General features: G+C 59.1%; 1 protein-coding gene across 2 annotated transcripts; it reads left to right on the top strand.

The window, feature by feature from the left end:
• Nucleotides 1–908: 908 nt before the first annotated feature.
• SETDB1 (SET domain bifurcated histone lysine methyltransferase 1) lies at nucleotides 909–17,692 on the top strand. 2 transcript variants are annotated; one of them, XM_044449147.1, is made up of 23 exons: nucleotides 909–983; nucleotides 1,812–1,890; nucleotides 2,101–2,326; nucleotides 2,642–2,802; nucleotides 4,267–4,304; nucleotides 5,260–5,359; nucleotides 5,662–5,790; nucleotides 5,933–6,134; nucleotides 6,858–6,931; nucleotides 7,386–7,576; nucleotides 7,764–7,893; nucleotides 8,377–8,518; nucleotides 8,877–9,041; nucleotides 9,401–10,003; nucleotides 10,677–10,793; nucleotides 11,798–11,967; nucleotides 12,550–13,160; nucleotides 13,876–13,904; nucleotides 14,484–14,619; nucleotides 14,953–15,121; nucleotides 15,284–15,486; nucleotides 15,627–15,715; nucleotides 17,281–17,692. In XM_044449147.1, exons 2-23 carry the CDS (start codon nucleotides 1,860–1,862, stop codon nucleotides 17,396–17,398), a joined length of 3,834 nt encoding a protein of 1,277 aa, XP_044305082.1. In that variant the 5' UTR covers nucleotides 909–983; nucleotides 1,812–1,859; the 3' UTR covers nucleotides 17,399–17,692. The 2 variants fall into 2 exon arrangements, with proteins under 2 accessions (XP_044305082.1, XP_044305083.1); XM_044449148.1 differs by lacking the exon at nucleotides 1,812–1,890 and having other exon boundaries at nucleotides 951–983.
• Nucleotides 17,693–18,059: the final 367 nt, after the last annotated feature.

Genomic DNA, 18,059 nt, shown 5'->3' with positions numbered 1-18,059 from the left:
CAAAATGCACCCCATTCAATGTCGCACCTGCTGAAATGCCTCCTTCTACACAATGATTCAAGCATAGGAGCTGGGTTCTTTTTGCATTTGGGCACTCCTGGATTTGACTGGGATGGGGAGAGCAGTGGAGAAAAGTGGCAGCATTATTTGGACTATCTGCCTTTCGTGTGGCATGGGCGGGTGGGGAGAAGAAACATTCGATTTGTCCAAAATGTGCGTTAGAAGAAACTCAGGCCTAGGAATGTCTGCTCAGAACTAAGACCCACTGAGATCGCGGAAAAGCTGTATGGGATTGCAGCTCTGAGCCATCACATTGCATGTCACGACATCTTTTAAGAAAAATATCTTTTGACTGTAGCTTGTGCATCATTTACATCTCCTCTTCCCTGAACCTGCTGACTGATGCATTTTTGTCTACACTGCCCCTCCTATAGCTCCCCATTAAAAAAGAGTATATTTCTTGCAGGCTAAAAATCTGTACAACTGCATTAAATCTGAGATACCAGGGCAGAAAACCCTTTTTGCTTTTTGTGTGTTTTTTTTAAATAACGAAACCAAACAGCCCGGCAAAAACGTTAAAGGCAAGCTTTGCGTTGAAGCCCACACACAACTGAGGCAACGGGCCCTTTAAAAACAACCCCCCCCCCCGCCGAGCGGGGCGCATGCGCACCTTACCCTCCTAATGCAAGAGAATGTCGCGGGGAGTCTCACTCCAGCGAGCGTCCTAGTTGTGCGCGTGCGCACGGAGAACGAGGCCGGCCTCCGACCAGACAGGCGTACGTAGTAGGCGGGCGGGCGCCGTCTTGTCGCCTCGTTTTCCAGAGGCGCATGCGCAAAGCTCCCGAGCGGGGCGGGGGAAGGTCCGTTCCCTGGCCCCGCCCACGGAAGCACGTTGCGCGGGTTTCCGGTGTTGCTTGAACTGCTTCCCTCCGACAGCCTGAGTCGGTTCCAGGCAAAATACCTCCCCCCCCGCCGGGGGAGAGGTGAGCGTGGCGGGGAGGGGGCCAGGCGGGGATCGGGGGGCGGGGGCGGCGGGGGGGGTGGGGGCGGGGCTGTGGCGTGCCTGGGGCGGGATTTGGGGGAAGGGGCCGCATGCGGAGGGGGCTGCAGCTGCGGGAGGCGTGCCTGGGGCGATGCTCTTGCTGGGGGAGGCGGGATGCGGGGCGCGCCTCTCTCTTGCGGGGATTGGCGGGTCAGGCCTGCTGCCTCTCTCGAGGATGCTCCCCTCTCAGGGCGAGGCGCGAAGGGCGCTTTGGCCAGGGCTGCTGTGATTGAGGGGTCAAGGTATTGCCAGATGTCGAGGCGAAGAGCCGGCACAGGAGGAAGGGTCCGGCCTTGGGGAGGGGTCTCTCGGAGGGACGGATAGGGTAGAGAGCCTTTGGGGACGGCTGAAGGGGGCATGGCGGCAGCATTTCTTTCGGAAAGAGGTTTGCCGGTAAAGCTTTTACATGCCTAAAAGATAAATGGGGCTGTGAGATGTGGGAGGGATAGAGGCACAGGCTGCTTACAAGAAGAGATATTTTTAAAAGACCAGAGAGGCAACTGTGGGGTGGATGTGGGGTGGGGGGCAAGGAGCACGAATGTGGAAAGGAGTTGTTGGACCCTTTGTGGGGGAGCATACCTGTAGGGGGGCTGTTGAATGCTTACTCTGATCCCATGGGGTACATGAGATCTGATCACGAATGGTGACCTGTAGAGTTTTCATAGTCTTTAATGAGACTTGTAAGACTTGCATGGCCGGGAGGCTGGAATTGCAGTGGAGGAAGGAGGGTTTCAAAACATTGTTTTATGTCCTTCTCAATTTACCGTAGCTTGGAGGAGCCATAACAAAGCAATAGAACCCCTGCTCTGCATGCAGCATGGCCCAGGTTCAGTCTCTGGCATCTTCAGGTAGGTTTTGGAAATAGGTCTGCCTGAAATGCTGAGCTGTTTACTGAGCTAAATAGATCTGACTCAGTATGCAGCAGCTTTCTGCTTGCTTGTCTTCTTGCTTAAAAATTAGATCTGCACATATCTTCTCTCAGATTCTAGAGGTTGCCAGCATTTGCAAAGTTTTGGGTACTGTGTGTTTGACATTTGTTTCTTTTCGAACTACTTCAGTTTCTGCCACCATGGCAGAGTCCCAAGAGATGGTGGAGCTGCAGCGAGAGGTCATGGAAGAGCTGGGCATCTCCCTGGAGGATCTCAAGCAGTTAATTGAGGAAGAGCTGGAAAAATCAGAGTGCATCAGACAGCGGAAGCAGGAGCTGGAGCAGCTGGAGGAATGTGTGAAGCAGAAGGAGGCTGAAGTAGCTCATGTAGACCAGCTCCTGGACAATGCAGTGAAGTAAGCAAGGATTGGGACCAATGCCCGCCCAAAGCTACTAGTCCATAGTGTAGCCCACAACCTTCCTGGCCAAGGAGTGCTGGCAGTTGCAAGGGTCTGTCTGTCGAAAAATGCATGGGCTTGAGTCCTTGGTCTCAAGATATAAATACTGAAATTTTCTCCTTCAAAAGAACTGGCTGTATTTTATCCCCTGCATGCACCATATTATGAGGCCAGGTTTGAGGGTTAAAATTAAGTTACAGCCTGTAGAAATCTCTGAAATGGTGTCTCCAAAACTTAAACTTGGAATTCTTTTTTTTGCTTTATATGCTGCAGAGCTGTAGATAAATGTGAGGTGCTGGTGAAAGATGTCTATGCAAACTTGGGGCTGGAGTACCGAGAGACGGACTCGGAGGAGGAGGAGGCCTCCAGCAAGCCCATGGAGGTGATCGAGATCCCTGATGAGGATGAAGACGAAGTTATGAGCATCGACTCAGGTTGGGTCCCTGGCTGTGTGCCCATCTGACCCAGCATGCTGTCTCCACCGGGCGAGGCAGCTAAGCCATGTGGCAGGCGGTGCTGGTGGCCTGATCCTGTGCTGTTCTCCTCTCCACCCCGGCCAGCAACCTTCACTGCACTTGTCAAACTGTGCAGGCTGCCAGTCAGTCTCCCCTTCCCATCCCGGAGGCCACTCATGCTGAAACGTTGGGTAAAATACAAGAGCCGTCCAGTAGATCCAAGATCAGGATCAAACTGGAAGCATCTCAGGCAAAGGAGTCTCCTGGGTTAAAAGCTACGTATGTGGATCCAGAGACTGCCTAAAGCTGTCTCCCCCAACCTGGCACGCTCTGGATGTCCTTTCCCATCATCCCCAGCAAGCAGGGCCATTTATGCATCATAAGCAGCAGCGTAGGTACAGCAGACTTTGCTGGATTGGGCCAGGAATTTTTTTGAAAAGGTCTTGTGCCTCAGTGGATAAAGACAGGCGGTCGGACGGGGCCTCGTTGTTCTTGCTGGTTGCTGTCAGCCAAGCCTTTCAGTTTTAACTGTTCGATCAGCTTCAGTGGCACCTGCTCGAAGGAGATGGTGCCGGCGTGACTCAACAAACATGGCCGTTCTTTCCGGGTGCAACTTCCAGGCATGGCACCGTGGCTGGTGCCCTGTTCCACCTCCCCGTACTTGGTGGGACTCGGTCAGGCTTGTCCCTCCGGGAGAATGTGGGCCACCAGTGTAGAATCATTGCCACTTTGGACAACACATCACACGGCTGATGAAGTCTGCAAAAGCATATACCACAATGAGTTCGATCTTTGCGGTGTGTGTGGGTCTTTCTCTTGCTGCAACAGGCTGCCTGCCTGGAAACTTTAGACTGATGGATTTTTGTGTGCACTATGTGAAAAACTGTGGTTTCTACGCAGAATGAACGTTTTAGTCCTATATTAATGATTTTGATTAGTAATAGGGAGACACTGCATCTCAGCAGAAGCTTCCTAATGGTAGAGTGTTTGGGCTGCCTCGGGGTGCGGGCTCTCCCTCCCTGGAGGCATTCAAGCAGTCCTCGGGGGATGCTGCGGCCGAAAGCACTGCAGTTCCTGCATTGGTCGGGGTGATTGGACTAGATGGCCTCCAAAATCCTGAAAGCACCACAGTTCCTGCATTGGTCGGGGTGGTTGGACTAGATGGCCTCCAAAATCACACCCACCTGTTACGACTGTGGCAGGTAATGACAACATGTCATTCACTTCAGGTGCAGCTCTGTGCATGTCCACATAGAAAAGAGTCCACCTGGTAGGACTTTTTAAATCTAAACTCGCCTAGTCTTGCACTGTCACAGATATATAAACAGCTCAGAGAGGTGCTTGAATACGTCCAGTAGTACGTGCGTCTGTTACTGCGGGAGGAGTGCTGTTGGCGTGGGCCTTTCTCCCGCCTAACGCTGGTGTCGCTCTCTTTACTCGCAGCTGATGCAAGCAGCAAGATTGCCAAGGACCAGTCACTGGTGAGTAGACCCGGCTGGCACCTTTCACCTGGATGTGGCAATACTTTTTATCCTGCTTGCGATGTCCTAGGTTTGATCGTTCGTAGGACCCCTGGATATGTCAGCGGAAGCAGAGGCTTGGGGCTGGAGGGATCTGCCTGCTCATCTCTAGCAGAAGCATGGTTTCCTTTCTCTCCCCTGGAGCCTCAGGGGGCTCAGCTTTGGACCCCCAAACCTCGGCCTTACTTACTTACTTACTTACTTATTTATTTATTAAAACATTTTTATGCCGCCCCATTCGCCGAAGCCTCAGGGCGGCTTACAACAATAAATTAAAATAATTATAATCTTAAATTAAAAAATATAAACATTAGATTAAAATACAAAAATACAATATAAAATAAGCCGACCTGGCCAGATAAAATCCAATAATATTAACAGTTAAAATGCCGCTTAAATAAAAAGGTGTTCGCCTGGTGCCGAAAAACAAATAATGACGGCGCCAGGAGGACCTCTCTGGGGAGCGCATTCCATAACAGGCACCACCACAGAGAAAGCCCTCCTCCGAGTACCCACCCTCCTAATTTCTTTCACGGAGGGTTCCCGGAGAAGGGCCTCTCCCGCCGATCTCAAGGGGCGGCTGGGCATATATGGATGCAAGCGCTCCTTAATTCCAGTCCTCTCTCCCCCATGCATCTGATCACTGGCGTAGCTGCTCTCTCTGCGGCTGCCGTGGGGACGGGCAGACTGGCCTGCCGTCGGGCCCTTGGTGAGAAGCGGCTGCCCCTGTGAATTTGGGAGCTGTGGATCATGTCCTCCCTCCCCTTTTCCAGGCTTCGTGATAGCATGGCTCAGCTTCTGCTCTTCCTTTCGGAACAGTGAAGCAAACTAGAGCGTTCAGCTCTGCTCGTGAATCTTCTTTTCTTGTCTTCCCTTTTTGCTGAGGCAGTTTCCAACGCCCGCTCTCTCCTTGCAGCTCCGAGAAGCCATGGCTGCCATGAGGAAGTCCGCCCAGGATGTGCAGAAGTTCATGGATGCAGTTAACAAAAAGTCCAGCAGCCTGGACTCCCAGCGAGGTGGGTCTCCCTGAGACGAGACCAGTAATGGCTTGGCAAGCCAGGTTTGCCTGGGGGAAGAAGGCGGGCTGCGCCCACCTACGCAGGGATGCTCGGCCCTCCTTTAGCATCCTTCTTCTGCCTCACGAAGACTTCCCTTTTCATGAATATCGACGGCACCTCTTGTAACGGCCTCATTGCCACTTGTGCTCGATGCTACGTGCCATCAACTGGCCCCCCGTTAATGGCGGCCCTGAAAATGGACGGCCCCGTGAACGCCGGGCCTTTCTGGGGGGTGCGCCTCACTGGCTTTCCCCCCGCAGGAACCCAGCAGGTGAGTCCCGGCTGCGAGCTCACCCAGGATGGCGACCTGGCCGTGGGGGACCGCGTCCTGGGCAAGAAGCGGACCAAGACGTGGCACAAGGGCACACTGATAGCCATCCAGACAGTGGGTGAGTGTGGGGACCCTCGGCCGGCCGGCCTGCCTGCTGCCCATGGACCGCCCCAAAACTGGGGAATCGTGGGAGGGCCGCCTCCCTTTCTCGCCTGGAGGCGCTCCCTGACCGCTGCCCTCCCGGGCGGTCCCTTTTTCAGGCCCGGGGAAAAAATACAAGGTGAAGTTCGACAACAAAGGGAAGAGCTTGCTGTCCGGCAACCACATTGCGTATGACTACCACCCGGCGGCGGAGAAGCTCCACGTCGGGAGCCGGGTGGTGGCCAAGTACAAGGACGGGAACCAGGTGTGGCTGTACGCCGGCATCGTGGCCGAGACGCCGAACATCAAGAACAAGATGAGGTCTGGGCAAACTCCGCCGTGCTTCTTAGGCAAAGGCCGCGATTTCCCACCGCGGTTTCCTGCGCTCGCAGATTGTGTTTTGAGAACGGTGCTTATTCATTTGCCACCCTGAAAGCCAAGGGAAGAGCACGGCCATCTTCTCCTGCCTCCAGCATCCGTGTTCATGCTGTTCGTAAGAAATTGACTTTCCAGGAGAAAACCCGCCCCATCACGTTAAGCCATCGCTGTCGTGTGATGGAGGTGAAGCAGAGTTAAGGGCTCCCCACCTGATTTCATGGGGGCCTGTACACAAGCCCCCCCTCCTTGGCTCTCCCTCAGATCCTTTCAGAATTCCGGGACCGAGTTCAGGGAATCCCATCCTTGGTTTGCCAATGCTTTTGCAGTGCTTTTTGTCCTGATCCAAAAGCAGCCCTAGCCACACGCCTTCACGCAAAACGACAGGTCAGCTGTCCAAGAAGGTACAGCACATGAAGGAAGAGAAAAGATGGCTGGGGAGGGAGGAGGAAAGCAGCGAGCGCGTCAGCGGGGCTGGTGGAATGGGCCTCCTTTCCCCCTCTTTTTCTCAGGAGGAACAGTGATGTCTGCATCTGCGTTGGTACCCTCGCGGTGCGTTCTCTGTTGTGCGATGTGTGTTTTGGGGCCGGCTTCACCCCAGGCCGTGTCCTGAGCATGCCTTGGAAAGCCGCTGCTGCGGTGTGTTCTCACTCGCACCATCTCTTCCAGGTTCCTCATCTTCTTTGACGACGGCTATGCGTCCTACGTCGTCCAGCCGGAGCTGTATCTGATCTGCAGGCCGCGTGAGTCCCCCTCAGCCTCCTGGCCCCCCCCCCAGGCCTGCCCATCGGCCCTTTTCGATCTCGACAGGAAAGAGCAGCTGGTTCTGGGGGCAGAGAGAGATTCCCGGATGCCACGCCCTGCTCTCCGGGAGGGCCAAGCTGGGGCGTTGGTGCTTCTATGTCCCGTTTTGGTGGCTTCCCAGCTTCTGTGCCACGTTCCCCCATTGTCGGAAGCTTAAATGCTTAATTAATGGTCGTGGGGGCCTTCGACTGCAATAGGATATGGGGGTGCACTTCTGGCCCCAGCCGCTTGGCATTCGGCCCCCCTCTGCCGGAATGGGTCCCTGGGAGCTGCTCTGAAAGTGGGACCCAGCCTTTCAGCTGAGCAAGGTCCACTGCCCTTGTTTGGAGCCCCTTGGCCAGGAAAAGGGTCGTGGAAGGCGACCTCACGCCCCGCCTTGCTTCCTTCGGGCAGTCAAGAAGTCCTGGGAGGACATCGAAGACATCTCGTGCCGGGACTTCATCGAGGAGTACGTCACAGCCTACCCGAACCGGCCGATGGTCCTGCTCAAGAGCGGCCAGCAAATCAAGACGGAGTGGGAGGGCACCTGGTGGCGGTCCCGGGTGGAGGAAGTGGACGGGAGCCTCGTCAAAATCCTCTTCCTGGTAAGGCCTGGCGATGCCCTCGGGGCCGGCGCTTGGCCACGCGGGACTTGCGCGGCACGGGCGTCCCCGAGAAGAGGGCGGTCGGCAGCAGGAGCCCGGCATGGCTGCTGCTCCACGGCTCGTGCGTGGGACAGCGTCCCGTCCTTTCCTCCGGCTGAGCGTCGGCCCGTCCTTGCCGCTTCCCCAGGACGACAAGCGCTGTGAGTGGATCTACCGGGGCTCCACCCGCCTGGAGCCCATGTTCAGCATGAAGACCTCCACGGCCTCCACCCAGGAGAAGAAACAAGCGGGGCAGACGAGGACTCGGCCCAATGTTGGTACGCCGTAGCTCCCCTCCGCTGCCGGCCCCACCGCCAGGCCTTGGGAAGGCGGGGAAGCGCACGGGAGACTTCACTCGGAGGGCTGAAGCGGGCGGACGGGTGTTCTTTTCTCCGACTGAAGTTCCCCGTAAAAGTTCTGTGTTCCAGGCTCTCCAGAGCCCACACCGCGGAGCAGTGTGGCCCTTCGACCTCGGGTCGCCTTGTGGGAGCCCGACAAGCACCCAGGGCTCCGGCTGGAGTTGCTCCTTGTGCCTCTTTCCATTCTGCCCTCCCTTTCGGCGCGTTCTCCCCCACACCTTTCATCTTCAGAACCACCCTGGGGGAAGCCCAGGCCTAGCAGGAGGGTGGCCGTGCCGCGGCTGCCTTGGGAGGATGGTGTCGGGGTTACACCGAGCTCCCCCTGCTTGGAAACTCCTCCCGTGTTAACCCACCTTGTCCTTTCGTGGGGCACATGTAACCTTCCTGCTCCTTTCCCGCCAGGGGCCGTGCGCAGCAAAGGGCCGGTGGTCCAGTACACTCACGACTTGACGGTGGCCAGCCCGCAGCAGTTCAAGCCCGCCGAGCAGCCCCCGACGCCGGCGGCCACGTCCCAGCCCGTTTCGCCACAGTTCGTGGACGTGGAGTGAGTCGTGGGAGCCCTTTGCCGAGGGGAGGGCCGGGGCGTGGGACGCTGGGGTCCAGAGGGCCCTGGGGCAGGACGCCTTCAGGGGCACCTTCTCCCTCGCTGCACCAACCGTGAGCGCTGAAGAGGACTGCTCCTCTTCCTCCTAGCGGCCCCCGCACTCACTCGCCTGCTCGCTCATGGGGCCGGAGTGGAGGGAAGGGCAGCCGTGGCGTCTCCCCCTCCCCTCCCCTCCCCTCCCCTCCCCCCTCCCTTGTCTGGCCAGGCCAGAGGGCAAGGCGAGCAAATGAGCTGCTCCCAGCGAGGCAGTTCCAGCTGCCCCCGCTTGATGCCCCTCCCGCTTCCTTCCCTTGCGCAGGAGCCCTGACAGCCAGCTTGCGCAGGCCAAGAAGCAGCAGGTGGCCAAGAAGAGCACGTCGTTCCTGCGCCCCGGCTCAGCGGGCTCGGGACCCTCCTCGCCCTCCTCCCCCGTCCAGAGCGAAACGCCTCCCGCCGGGCGGACAGGGGTGACCCAGCAGTTCCGGTGAGTGGCCACTTCTGGGTGCGCTCCAGCAGCCCCCAGCCGCACGGCCAGCAGAACCCCCCCCCCCCCGCACAGCCCATCTGCTCTTGGTTGGATGCCCAGGACCGCAAGCTGCTGGTTCTGGAGCCGAAACGAGACCCCGCCCGCCCTCAAGAGGGTGGTCTCAGCACACTTTGGGAAGTCTGAAGGAGGGGCCCCTCAAGGGGGAGGCCCGTCCACCCAGCGCCGAGCAGTCTCGTTGGACCTCGGCCGAGGCCGGGGGCAGGAGCGGAGGCCGCCTCGGGGGAGCCGTCGGCAGCAGTCGTGTGTGCCGGCGAGTCCCGCCCCCTTCACCCGCCGCCCGTCTCGCCCGCGCACAGGTTCTCGGGGACGCAGCCGGCGGGGGGCTCTGGCCAGCCCTTCCACGGCATGCTGGACCGGGTGCCCAGCGAGCCCTCCTACCGGGCCCCCGTGGAGAAGCTCTTCTACCTGCCCCACGTCTGCAGCGCGGCCTGCCTCTCCCGCGTGCGCCCCTATCTCCCGCACCAGTACCGCAGCAAGAACCCGCTGCTCGTCCCGCTGCTGTACGACTTCCGGCGCATGACGGCGCGCCGGCGCATCAACCGCAAGACGGGCTTCCACGTGGTCTACAAGACGCCCTGCGGCCTGTGCCTGCGCAGCATGGCGGAGATCGAGCGCTACCTCTTCGAGACGGACTGCAACTTCCTCTTCCTGGAGATGTTCTGCCTGGACCCCTACGTGCTGGTGGACCGCAAGTTCCAGCCCTACAAGCCCTTCTACTACATCGTCGACATCACCAAGGGCAAGGAGGACGTCCCGCTGTCCTGCGTCAACGAGATCGACAGCACGCCCCCGCCCCAGGTGGCCTACAGCAAGGAGCGCATCCCCGGCAAGGGCGTCTACATCAACACCAGCTGGGAGTTCCTGGTGGGCTGCGACTGCGAGGACGGCTGCAGGGACAAGTGAGCCGGCCGCACGCCCCCCCCCCCCCCCCCCCCCCCCCCCCCCCCCCCCCCGCCGCGCACAGGCCGAGCACGGGGGCCACGGCCGGCCCGCTCTTCCGGCAGGCAGCCAGCCAGCCTCCCCTCCCTGGGGCCCCCGGGCTTGTCCGACGGCCGTTCCGTCCTTCCCAACCAGCCTGGCCCTTGGTTCGGAAGGGGGGGCGCTGTGCTCCAGCCGCCCCTCGCAGGCGACGGGCTCATCGCTTCTGTGCTCAAGGAAGGTGCATCCCAGACCAGGCAATATGTAGTTAATCTAACGGCCCTTTTGGCCCTCGGCTCTCCAGCCGCCGCAGATCAATTCTCTCTTGGCCGCTAGCCGTGGTGGCGAAGGAGCGATGAGCGCGAGGCTCTCCTTGGGGGGAGAGGGGAGCGTTCAGCCTGGGCGGGGGGGCCCGGGGGGGCACAAGTGGCATGCTCTAGGCAGAACGGCTGCTGCGGCCACGGCCTGTGGTGCGCTCACCTCTTCCGGGCTCCCCCACGCCCTCCAGCTTTCATCGACTCCGAGTGCTCAGAAGGGCTGAGTGGAGCTCACGGCCGGGCTGGGAGACGCGAGCCCCCCGGGCCCCCTCGCGGCGCTGCATGGCCCTGCTGCCCCCCCCCCCGTCCTAACCGTGTGTTGCGCTTCCTCCGAAAGGTCCAAATGCGCCTGCCACCAGCTGACCATCCAGGCCACGGCCTGCACCCCCGGGGGGCAGAGCAACCCCAATTCCGGGTACCAGTACAAGCGGCTGGAGGAGTGCCTCCCCACAGGGTAAGCCGGGGGGGGGGGGCAGGCCCACGGCTGGGGGCAGCAGGGCTGTTTGCGTGGTGCTGGTGCGGGTCGTCCCGACTCCCGCCTGCAAACGTGGCCGTGAGCGGCTTGGCTGGTCTGGTGCCCTCCCGGTGCGCAGACCCCACTTCCGTGGCCGGTGACCGTGCCGGCTGGGGCTGGTGGGACTTGGAGTCCAAAACCCCTGGGGGCATCCCCCTGCCTCGCCTGAACAAGGCCAGGTGCTTTTGTGTGCTGTCTGCCGGTGGCTGGCCGGTGGCTGTGAAATGAGGGGGGGCAGAGGTTCAGAGCCCCCCCCATTGCCCGGGCTGTTTCCGTTGTGCCCTGCCGGCAGCCTGCCTGGACACCCCTGCTGGGCTGCTGCAGCGCACGGGGGCTGAACTGGAGGGGCCCCGCTGACGTGGCTCCGGTCCAGCAGGGTTCCGTTTGTCCATGGGGCCCAGGAGCCTGGGATGGAGCCCCCCTGCCCCGGGCACCCCCGGGAGGACGGTGGCTTTGGCTCCTGCTGCCGTGCCGCTTCTGTGGCATCGCCTCGGCCTGCTCCCCCAGCCCTTGTGTGGGGAAGGGGCCGTGCTGGGAAGGGCAGGCAGGCAGGCAGGCAGGGACGCTTCTCTGTAAGCTGGTGTTTGGCACATGCGAGCGAGCCCGGTTCCTGCCCCGCTCTATTTTTAACGGAGTCTTTGATGCGTTTGCTCTTCCTCTTGCGTTAATCAGCAGCCGCTTTATCGATTGGCAGTTGCAGGCGGCTCTGAGTGCCATTTTCTGGGTAGAGCAGCCGGCCAGGAATTCAACGTGCCGAAAGGGGAGGCCCTCGCTCGGCCCGCGGAACAAGCTTCCCCCGAGCGTGTCTGGGGAGGGGGGCCGGGAGCCGTCCCGGGGGGCAGTTGGCGGGGCCGGGCAGCTCTAGCCCGGGGAGGGGGCGGCCGGGGAGAGTGCCGGCGGTCCGGGTTGCCCCCGCCGCCCCCTCACCGCCCCCTCCCTCCCAGGGTGTACGAGTGCAACAAGCGGTGCCGGTGCAACACGGACATGTGCACGAACCGCCTGGTGCAGCACGGCCTGCAGGTGCGGCTGCAGCTCTTCAAGACGCAGAACAAGGGCTGGGGCATCCGCTGCCTGGACGACATCGCCAAGGGCTCCTTCGTCTGCATCTACGCAGGTGCGCGGCCCCCGGGCCAGCGGCCGGCCGACCGGCCAGCTTCCCCTCGCCTGCATCGGCATCTGGGGCGGGGGGGGGGCAGGTCCCGGCTTGTGGGCGGAATCGTGGCTGAGCGGCTGAGCGCCTCCTTCGCCCAGCTCCCCACCCAGATTCGCCTGCGGAAATTTCCGTGGCCGCCCCTGCCCTCCGGCTGACGGTTCGAAAGAAGTCGCGCCAAAGGAAACGGGGATTGGGAGGGAGGAAGAATGAAGGGATAAAACCAGGCGCCGGGCCTTCTTGTGGGTGTTCCCTCCGACAGGGAAGGGCCAACAGAGCAGCTGGCAGCTCTGTCTGCTCTGCCCGTTGTGGACAGCCAGGCCGCCCGCCCCCGTTGTGAGGCTCATTCTGGGGGGCAGGGGTGCAGCCCCCGTGGCTCTGCCCTGCAGGCCCAAGCGCTCCCCGAGGGTGACGTCCGCGCACCTCGTCCCTGGGCCTCCCGGCTCGCGCTCCTCTCCTCTCCTGCAGCGGCCAGCCGGCCGCTCGGTTCGCAGCTGGGAGCAGCGCCGGGCCTCCTGCAACCTGGCCCCCTTTTTGACCCCACAGGCAAAATCCTGACAGATGACTTTGCTGACAAGGAGGGCTTGGAGATGGGGGACGAGTACTTCGCCAACCTGGACCACATCGAGAGCGTGGAGAACTCGAAGGAGGGCTACGAGAGCGAGGCCAAGTGCTCCTCGGACAGCAGCGGCGTCAACCTGAAGGAGGACGAGGACGAGAACTCCGGCTCGGAGGACCCCGAGGAGTCCAACGAGGACAGCTCCGACGACAACTTTTGCAAGGACGAGGACTTCAGCACCAGCTCGGTGTGGCGCAGCTACGCCACCCGTCGCCAGACCCGGGGCCAGCGGGAGAACGGGGTCTCGGAGACGGCCTCCAAGGACTCGGGCCTGACGCGGCAGGTCAGCCACGAGGAGGTGGCCCCCTGCAAGCCCCCGCTCTCCGAGGAGACCTCCAAGAACAAGGTGGCCTCCTGGCTGAGCTCCAACACCATGGCCGACGGCTACCAGGACAACGACAGCCGCTCCTCCTTCCGGATGCACGAGGGCGCCGAGGGGAAGCCAGCCAAGGCCGAGCCTGCGGACAGCGAGAAGGGCGGGCGCCCTGGGAAGGAGGCGTTCGGCCTGGACGCGGACCTGAAGGTGAAGAAGAAGGAGGTACGGTCTGTGGGGAGAGCCTTCGCCGCCCCTTGGGACTCTCACCCCCAGCCGACTTTCCGGGGGTTCCCTAGCCTCCCCTGCCCCTTTCCCCGGCTGCAGAGGCCTCGGAGCCCTGGACTCAGGCCGTTCCCTCCTCCGAGGGTCAGTCTCTCAGCTCGGAGGAGGAGCCTTGGGGGTTTGGGGTTCCCCCCATTGCCTGTGGCACCACTGGACATGCGGCCCCCAGGAGCGGCCCAAGCTGGCATTTTGCTCCCGCTGAGGGAAGTTCTGCACCCGCGTGATAGAACGGGCTCGCAGGGCTGTGCACGTGATCTCGCCGTGGGAATGAAGCCGGCTGAAAGCAGACTTTCCAAACACATTGGTTGCTCTTTGTTAAGCACCCGCTTGTGTTTAGGAAAGATCCTTGGGCGCTCCGAGACAGTGATAACCATGCAGAGTGGACCTCTCTTTCAAGTCTGAGTGGAGTTAGATTGTGTCACCCTATCATCTTTTTATGGTTTTAATCTTTGCAAACTGCCTCAAACTTTGGCTTTGTAAAGAAATGATACAGTGTTATGCACGCAGGCCGACTTGAAAGGGTATTTAATTGTGCTGCATTGTTTCGTCTGCCAGCCCTATTTGTCATATCCACTGGTGGGAAAATGTGGGGAGAGTGAAGCAGGAAAATAAGACCAGGCACTTAAAATTCCTGCTCTTTCTGTCTTTCATACAGGAATCTGAAGAGCATGGCAAACCCCTGTCGTAAGTCTCTTCCTTCTGTTGTGCCCTTCTACAGAAAAATTAGGCCTGGCTTATGCCATGGAGAGAACTGGGTGTAAACCTGCTGCTAATCTTTTTCCACTTTGGAATGTCCAGCCACCTTTTATTTGTTATTAGTTAATTATTCTTCTTTATGATCTGTTATATCCTGCCTCATCTGCTAAAAAGTTAGCAAGTACTGCCAAGAACTGCTTGTGTATCCTGTCGGGAGAGAAGGGTTTCTTCTCTTCTTTCCCCTTCTGTATGGATAGAAGAATATTCTGATTCATTTCTTGTAGAAGGATCAAGTCTTGCTTCCCAAGCCACAAACAATGTCCCTAGAACGTCACCACAGAGCCAGCTCCAGCCCAATCATGGCACCTAGTTAAATATTGAATGCCTTTGATTGTTGCGTGTTGTATTAATAGATCTTTTGAGAGGTTTTTGCCTGTGCTTTGTCCCCTCTCGCTGTTTAAACTGTCCGTCGGCACAACAAAGAATGTTTTCCAGTGCACGGGAGGCGTTGGAGAGACCCCCCCTCCCCCCGGCTAGCCCTGCCTCTTTCCTCTTGTCATTCCCCAGAGCGTGTGGCACGAGCAAACTGTACGGCTACGACCCAAATCCGGTGAGACCTGAAGGGATCCGTCGGCCGCTCAGCAAGACCTCCATGCATCAGAGCCGAAGGCAGGCCGAGCAGCACGTCGCCAGCCCTGCAGACGTAAGCTCTTGCGGCAGCGGCGGCAGAAAAATAATTGGATGCTTTAGAGAAGGTAGCAGATTACTCCTGCCTTAAATGGTGTGCTTGAGCAGCCAGATGTCGTTTTCCGCACTCCTCTTAAGCCTTCGTTTAAATAAATAGTTTAGGGGAAGACGGGCAATTCCCCCTGCCGCTGGAAGATATTCCACCATTTTGGTGCCACCGGCGAAAAGGCCGCACCTTCCGGCAGTGCAAGGTCGAGCAGGGGGCAGATTTTTCGGCTTGAGAAATGGGTGCTGGGGAAGCAGAGAGACAGAGCAGTCTTCTCTCCCTCTCCCTCTCCGCCTTGGGCAGGATGTGCTGATGCTCTCGAGCAGCACGGACAGCGAGGGCGACAACGGGCAGGCTGCGTCAGGGCAGGCCCAGGGGAACGCCAACGACAGTGACGACATCCAGACCATTTCCTCCGGGTCCGAGGAAGAGCCTGCTGCGGACGGGAAGAAGAATTCGCCTTCCGGACTAGGTGAACGCCCGCGCCCGCGTGGGTGTGCCGGCTTCCGCCGACCTTGGCTGGGCTGAGCGTCTGCGGCCGAAGGCGGCCTTCCTCAGCCGGGGGCTGCCCAGGCGTGCCGGGGCTCTTGACCCGCGTTCGCCCGACAGACCGTCCCGACTGCTTCTTCGGCAGGGCCCGTCAAGCGGCAGGTGGCGGTGAAGTCCACGCGCGGGTTCGCCCTGAAGTCCACGCACGGCATCGCCATCAAGTCCACCAACCTGGCTTCCGGGGAGAACATGCCCGTCCGCCGGAACACGCGGCAGTTCTATGACGGCGAGGAGTCCTGCTACATCATCGACGCCAAGCTGGAGGGGAACCTGGGCCGCTACCTCAACGTAAGCCCCCCCCCCCCCCCGCCTGAGGGCCCCGTTACCACCTGGCCGGCCGGACCCCCTCTGCGGCTGGGCCCAGCTGTGCTCTCCCTGACCCCTTTCTGGAGTAACGCCCCCCCCCCCGCTGCCGTTCTTCCTTGCAGCACAGTTGCAGCCCCAACCTCTTCGTGCAGAACGTCTTTGTGGATACGCACGACCTCCGCTTCCCCTGGGTCGCCTTCTTCGCCAGCAAGTAAGCGTCGCGCCCCGCAGGGAGGGGAGTTCCCTGCGCCGCGTTCCTCGGCCTGCACGCCCTGCCCCTTTCCCTGGGGGGAGCTCCCCCTGCTCCCCTGGAACAGGTCGAGCTGGCAGAGGGAGAAAGGCACAGGTCTGAAGGCACCTGCTGCTTTACCGAGAGCATCTATATCCTGCGCTCCAGCCACCAGAACCCGCTCCCCGGCCCAAGTTTTTTTTTGTTTTGTTTTGTTTTTCGGCACCAGGCTAAGACCTTTTTATTTGAAACTTATTTTAATTGCTAAATTATTGTATTTATTAGGATTTTAAATTAGCCGAGAATGCACCGGGGTGTTTTAAATTCTTTTTTTTTTTTTTTTGTATTTTTTGTGAGCTGCCCCAAGGCTTTGTTGTGATGGGGGCGGCATAGAAATGTTTTAAATAAATAAATACAATAAAAAATTCAGCATATAAAAACCGTCTAGGCTTATAGTCCGGACGGGACGGGGAGAAAGAAAGGAAATGGAGGAGCGGCTCCAGTAGAGTCTTGCGTAGCTGCAAAGTTTGGCAGGTCGTGGGCCAGGCCGCAAGGACTTCCGAAGGAAAGCCCCTTCCTCCCTGTGCCCTGGCTTCACCGGCTACGTTCATGTTTCTGTCAGGGACCCACCCTTGAGAGGAGCGGGGTCCTTGTCGTTTGCCCACCTGTCGTGGCCGCAAGAGAGCGGGCCGTTTCTGAAGCAGCCTGCCCTGGGGGAGAAAATCGCCCTCCGGGGCAGCCGGGGCACCTCCGGTGGGGTCTGGGGCAGCCCCGAGAAGCTGCTGCTCCCGCCTGGCCTTCCCAAGGATGGCTCGGGAGGCGAGCGGTGGCGGAGCCGGCCTGGGCCAGGTTTTCTCCTTGCGTTGCGGCCCCTTGCCGCCTCCTGGGGGTTTTCTGCTGCTGCTCTCTCTACTGGTTGTGTCGTCATAGCCATTTTTATCATGTGTGTGGTGTTGTCCTGCAGACATCACCTTGATCACCACATGGGGTTTTACGATGTGGTTCTTACGGAAGGCCTCACGCGGCCAGACGTATTTTCAGTTGCAGAGTCCGCTCCTCTTCTCCCTTGCGCTGCACGGGCACCTGGTTTTCTCCTGTAGCGCCGTGAGCCTCGCTTCCAGTCACGAACCCTTTATTTTGATTTATTTATTTTTATTGCAATTTATTTATTTATTTATTTATTTATTTATTTATTTATTAAAACATTTTTATGCTTTATGCTTTATATCCTGCCTTTTTCCTACAAAGGGCTCAAGGCAGCTTACATCATTCTCCTCCTCCATCTTATCCCCACAACAACCCTGTGAGGTAGGTTGGGCCGAGAGTCTGTGACTGGCCCAAAGTCACCCAGTTGGCTCCATGGCCGAGCGGAGACTTGAACCCGGATCGTCCGAGTCCCAGTCCCAGGCTCTTAACCACTACACCAGACTGGCTCTCACGAACCCTTTGGGGTTCGAAGCTGTGGCTTTCCTCCTCGAACACCCCGAAGGACGTTTTGAGCGTGGCTGTAGCCAGTTGCGTGACCCGTCTCTGCGCGCTCTTTGCAGGAGGATCCGGGCCGGCACGGAGCTCACGTGGGACTACAACTACGAAGTGGGCAGCGTGGAAGGCAAGGAGCTGCTGTGCTGCTGTGGAGCCATCGAGTGCCGGGGGCGCCTGCTGTAAGATGCATGTGCGTACGTCTCTTTCCAGGGCACGGGCCTCTTCCCTTCCGCCCCGAGAGGCTAGGAGAAGAAACCCTGCTCCGGAATGGTGCTCTCATTCTCGGAGCCGCCTTCACACAAGTACTTCGCATGTTATGTTTCGGCTGCTGGCCGTCTCACCTGTCGGTTTCGGTTTCGGTTTCAGGCTGACCATTTTGGAGAGCGATTGTGCTTGTGTGTGTTTTGTAAAGGATTTCCTCCCCCTTTTTCCATTGTTGTAAAGCAATAAACACACTTATTTGGGTCTTGATTAAAAGCCCAAGTATCGCATCTGTTCACCCGTGAGCACTTCAGAAAGGGAAAGAAGAAAAGTAAACGGGCCGTGAAGAATATCTCATCAACTATCTGACTGGTTTTTCCCTAGACATGAAATGAGGATTGGGAATATTTTGCCTTTTTCTCGGCAGCTGGAAAGTACCTGAGGGTAGGGCACGAGAAATTCCAGCCACCAGGCCTGTTGCGGCTCATGGGAGGTAGCGGCAGCCGGATTGTTAAGTGCAGCCAACGGCCATCAAGACCTGTAGGCCGAGAGTGTCAGCTCCTCCGTGCCTGAAACGAGTCTGCCTTTAGCGTCATCCACATGGGTGGCTCTCCCTCCTGGCATTTCATCCTTCAACTCTGCA

This window comes from Varanus komodoensis, unplaced genomic scaffold (assembly GCF_004798865.1).
Source record: "Varanus komodoensis strain SLA01 unplaced genomic scaffold, ASM479886v1 scaffold57, whole genome shotgun sequence".
Classification (NCBI taxonomy): Eukaryota; Metazoa; Chordata; class Lepidosauria; order Squamata; family Varanidae; genus Varanus; species Varanus komodoensis.
This window is presented reverse-complemented; position numbering and strand designations above follow the sequence as displayed.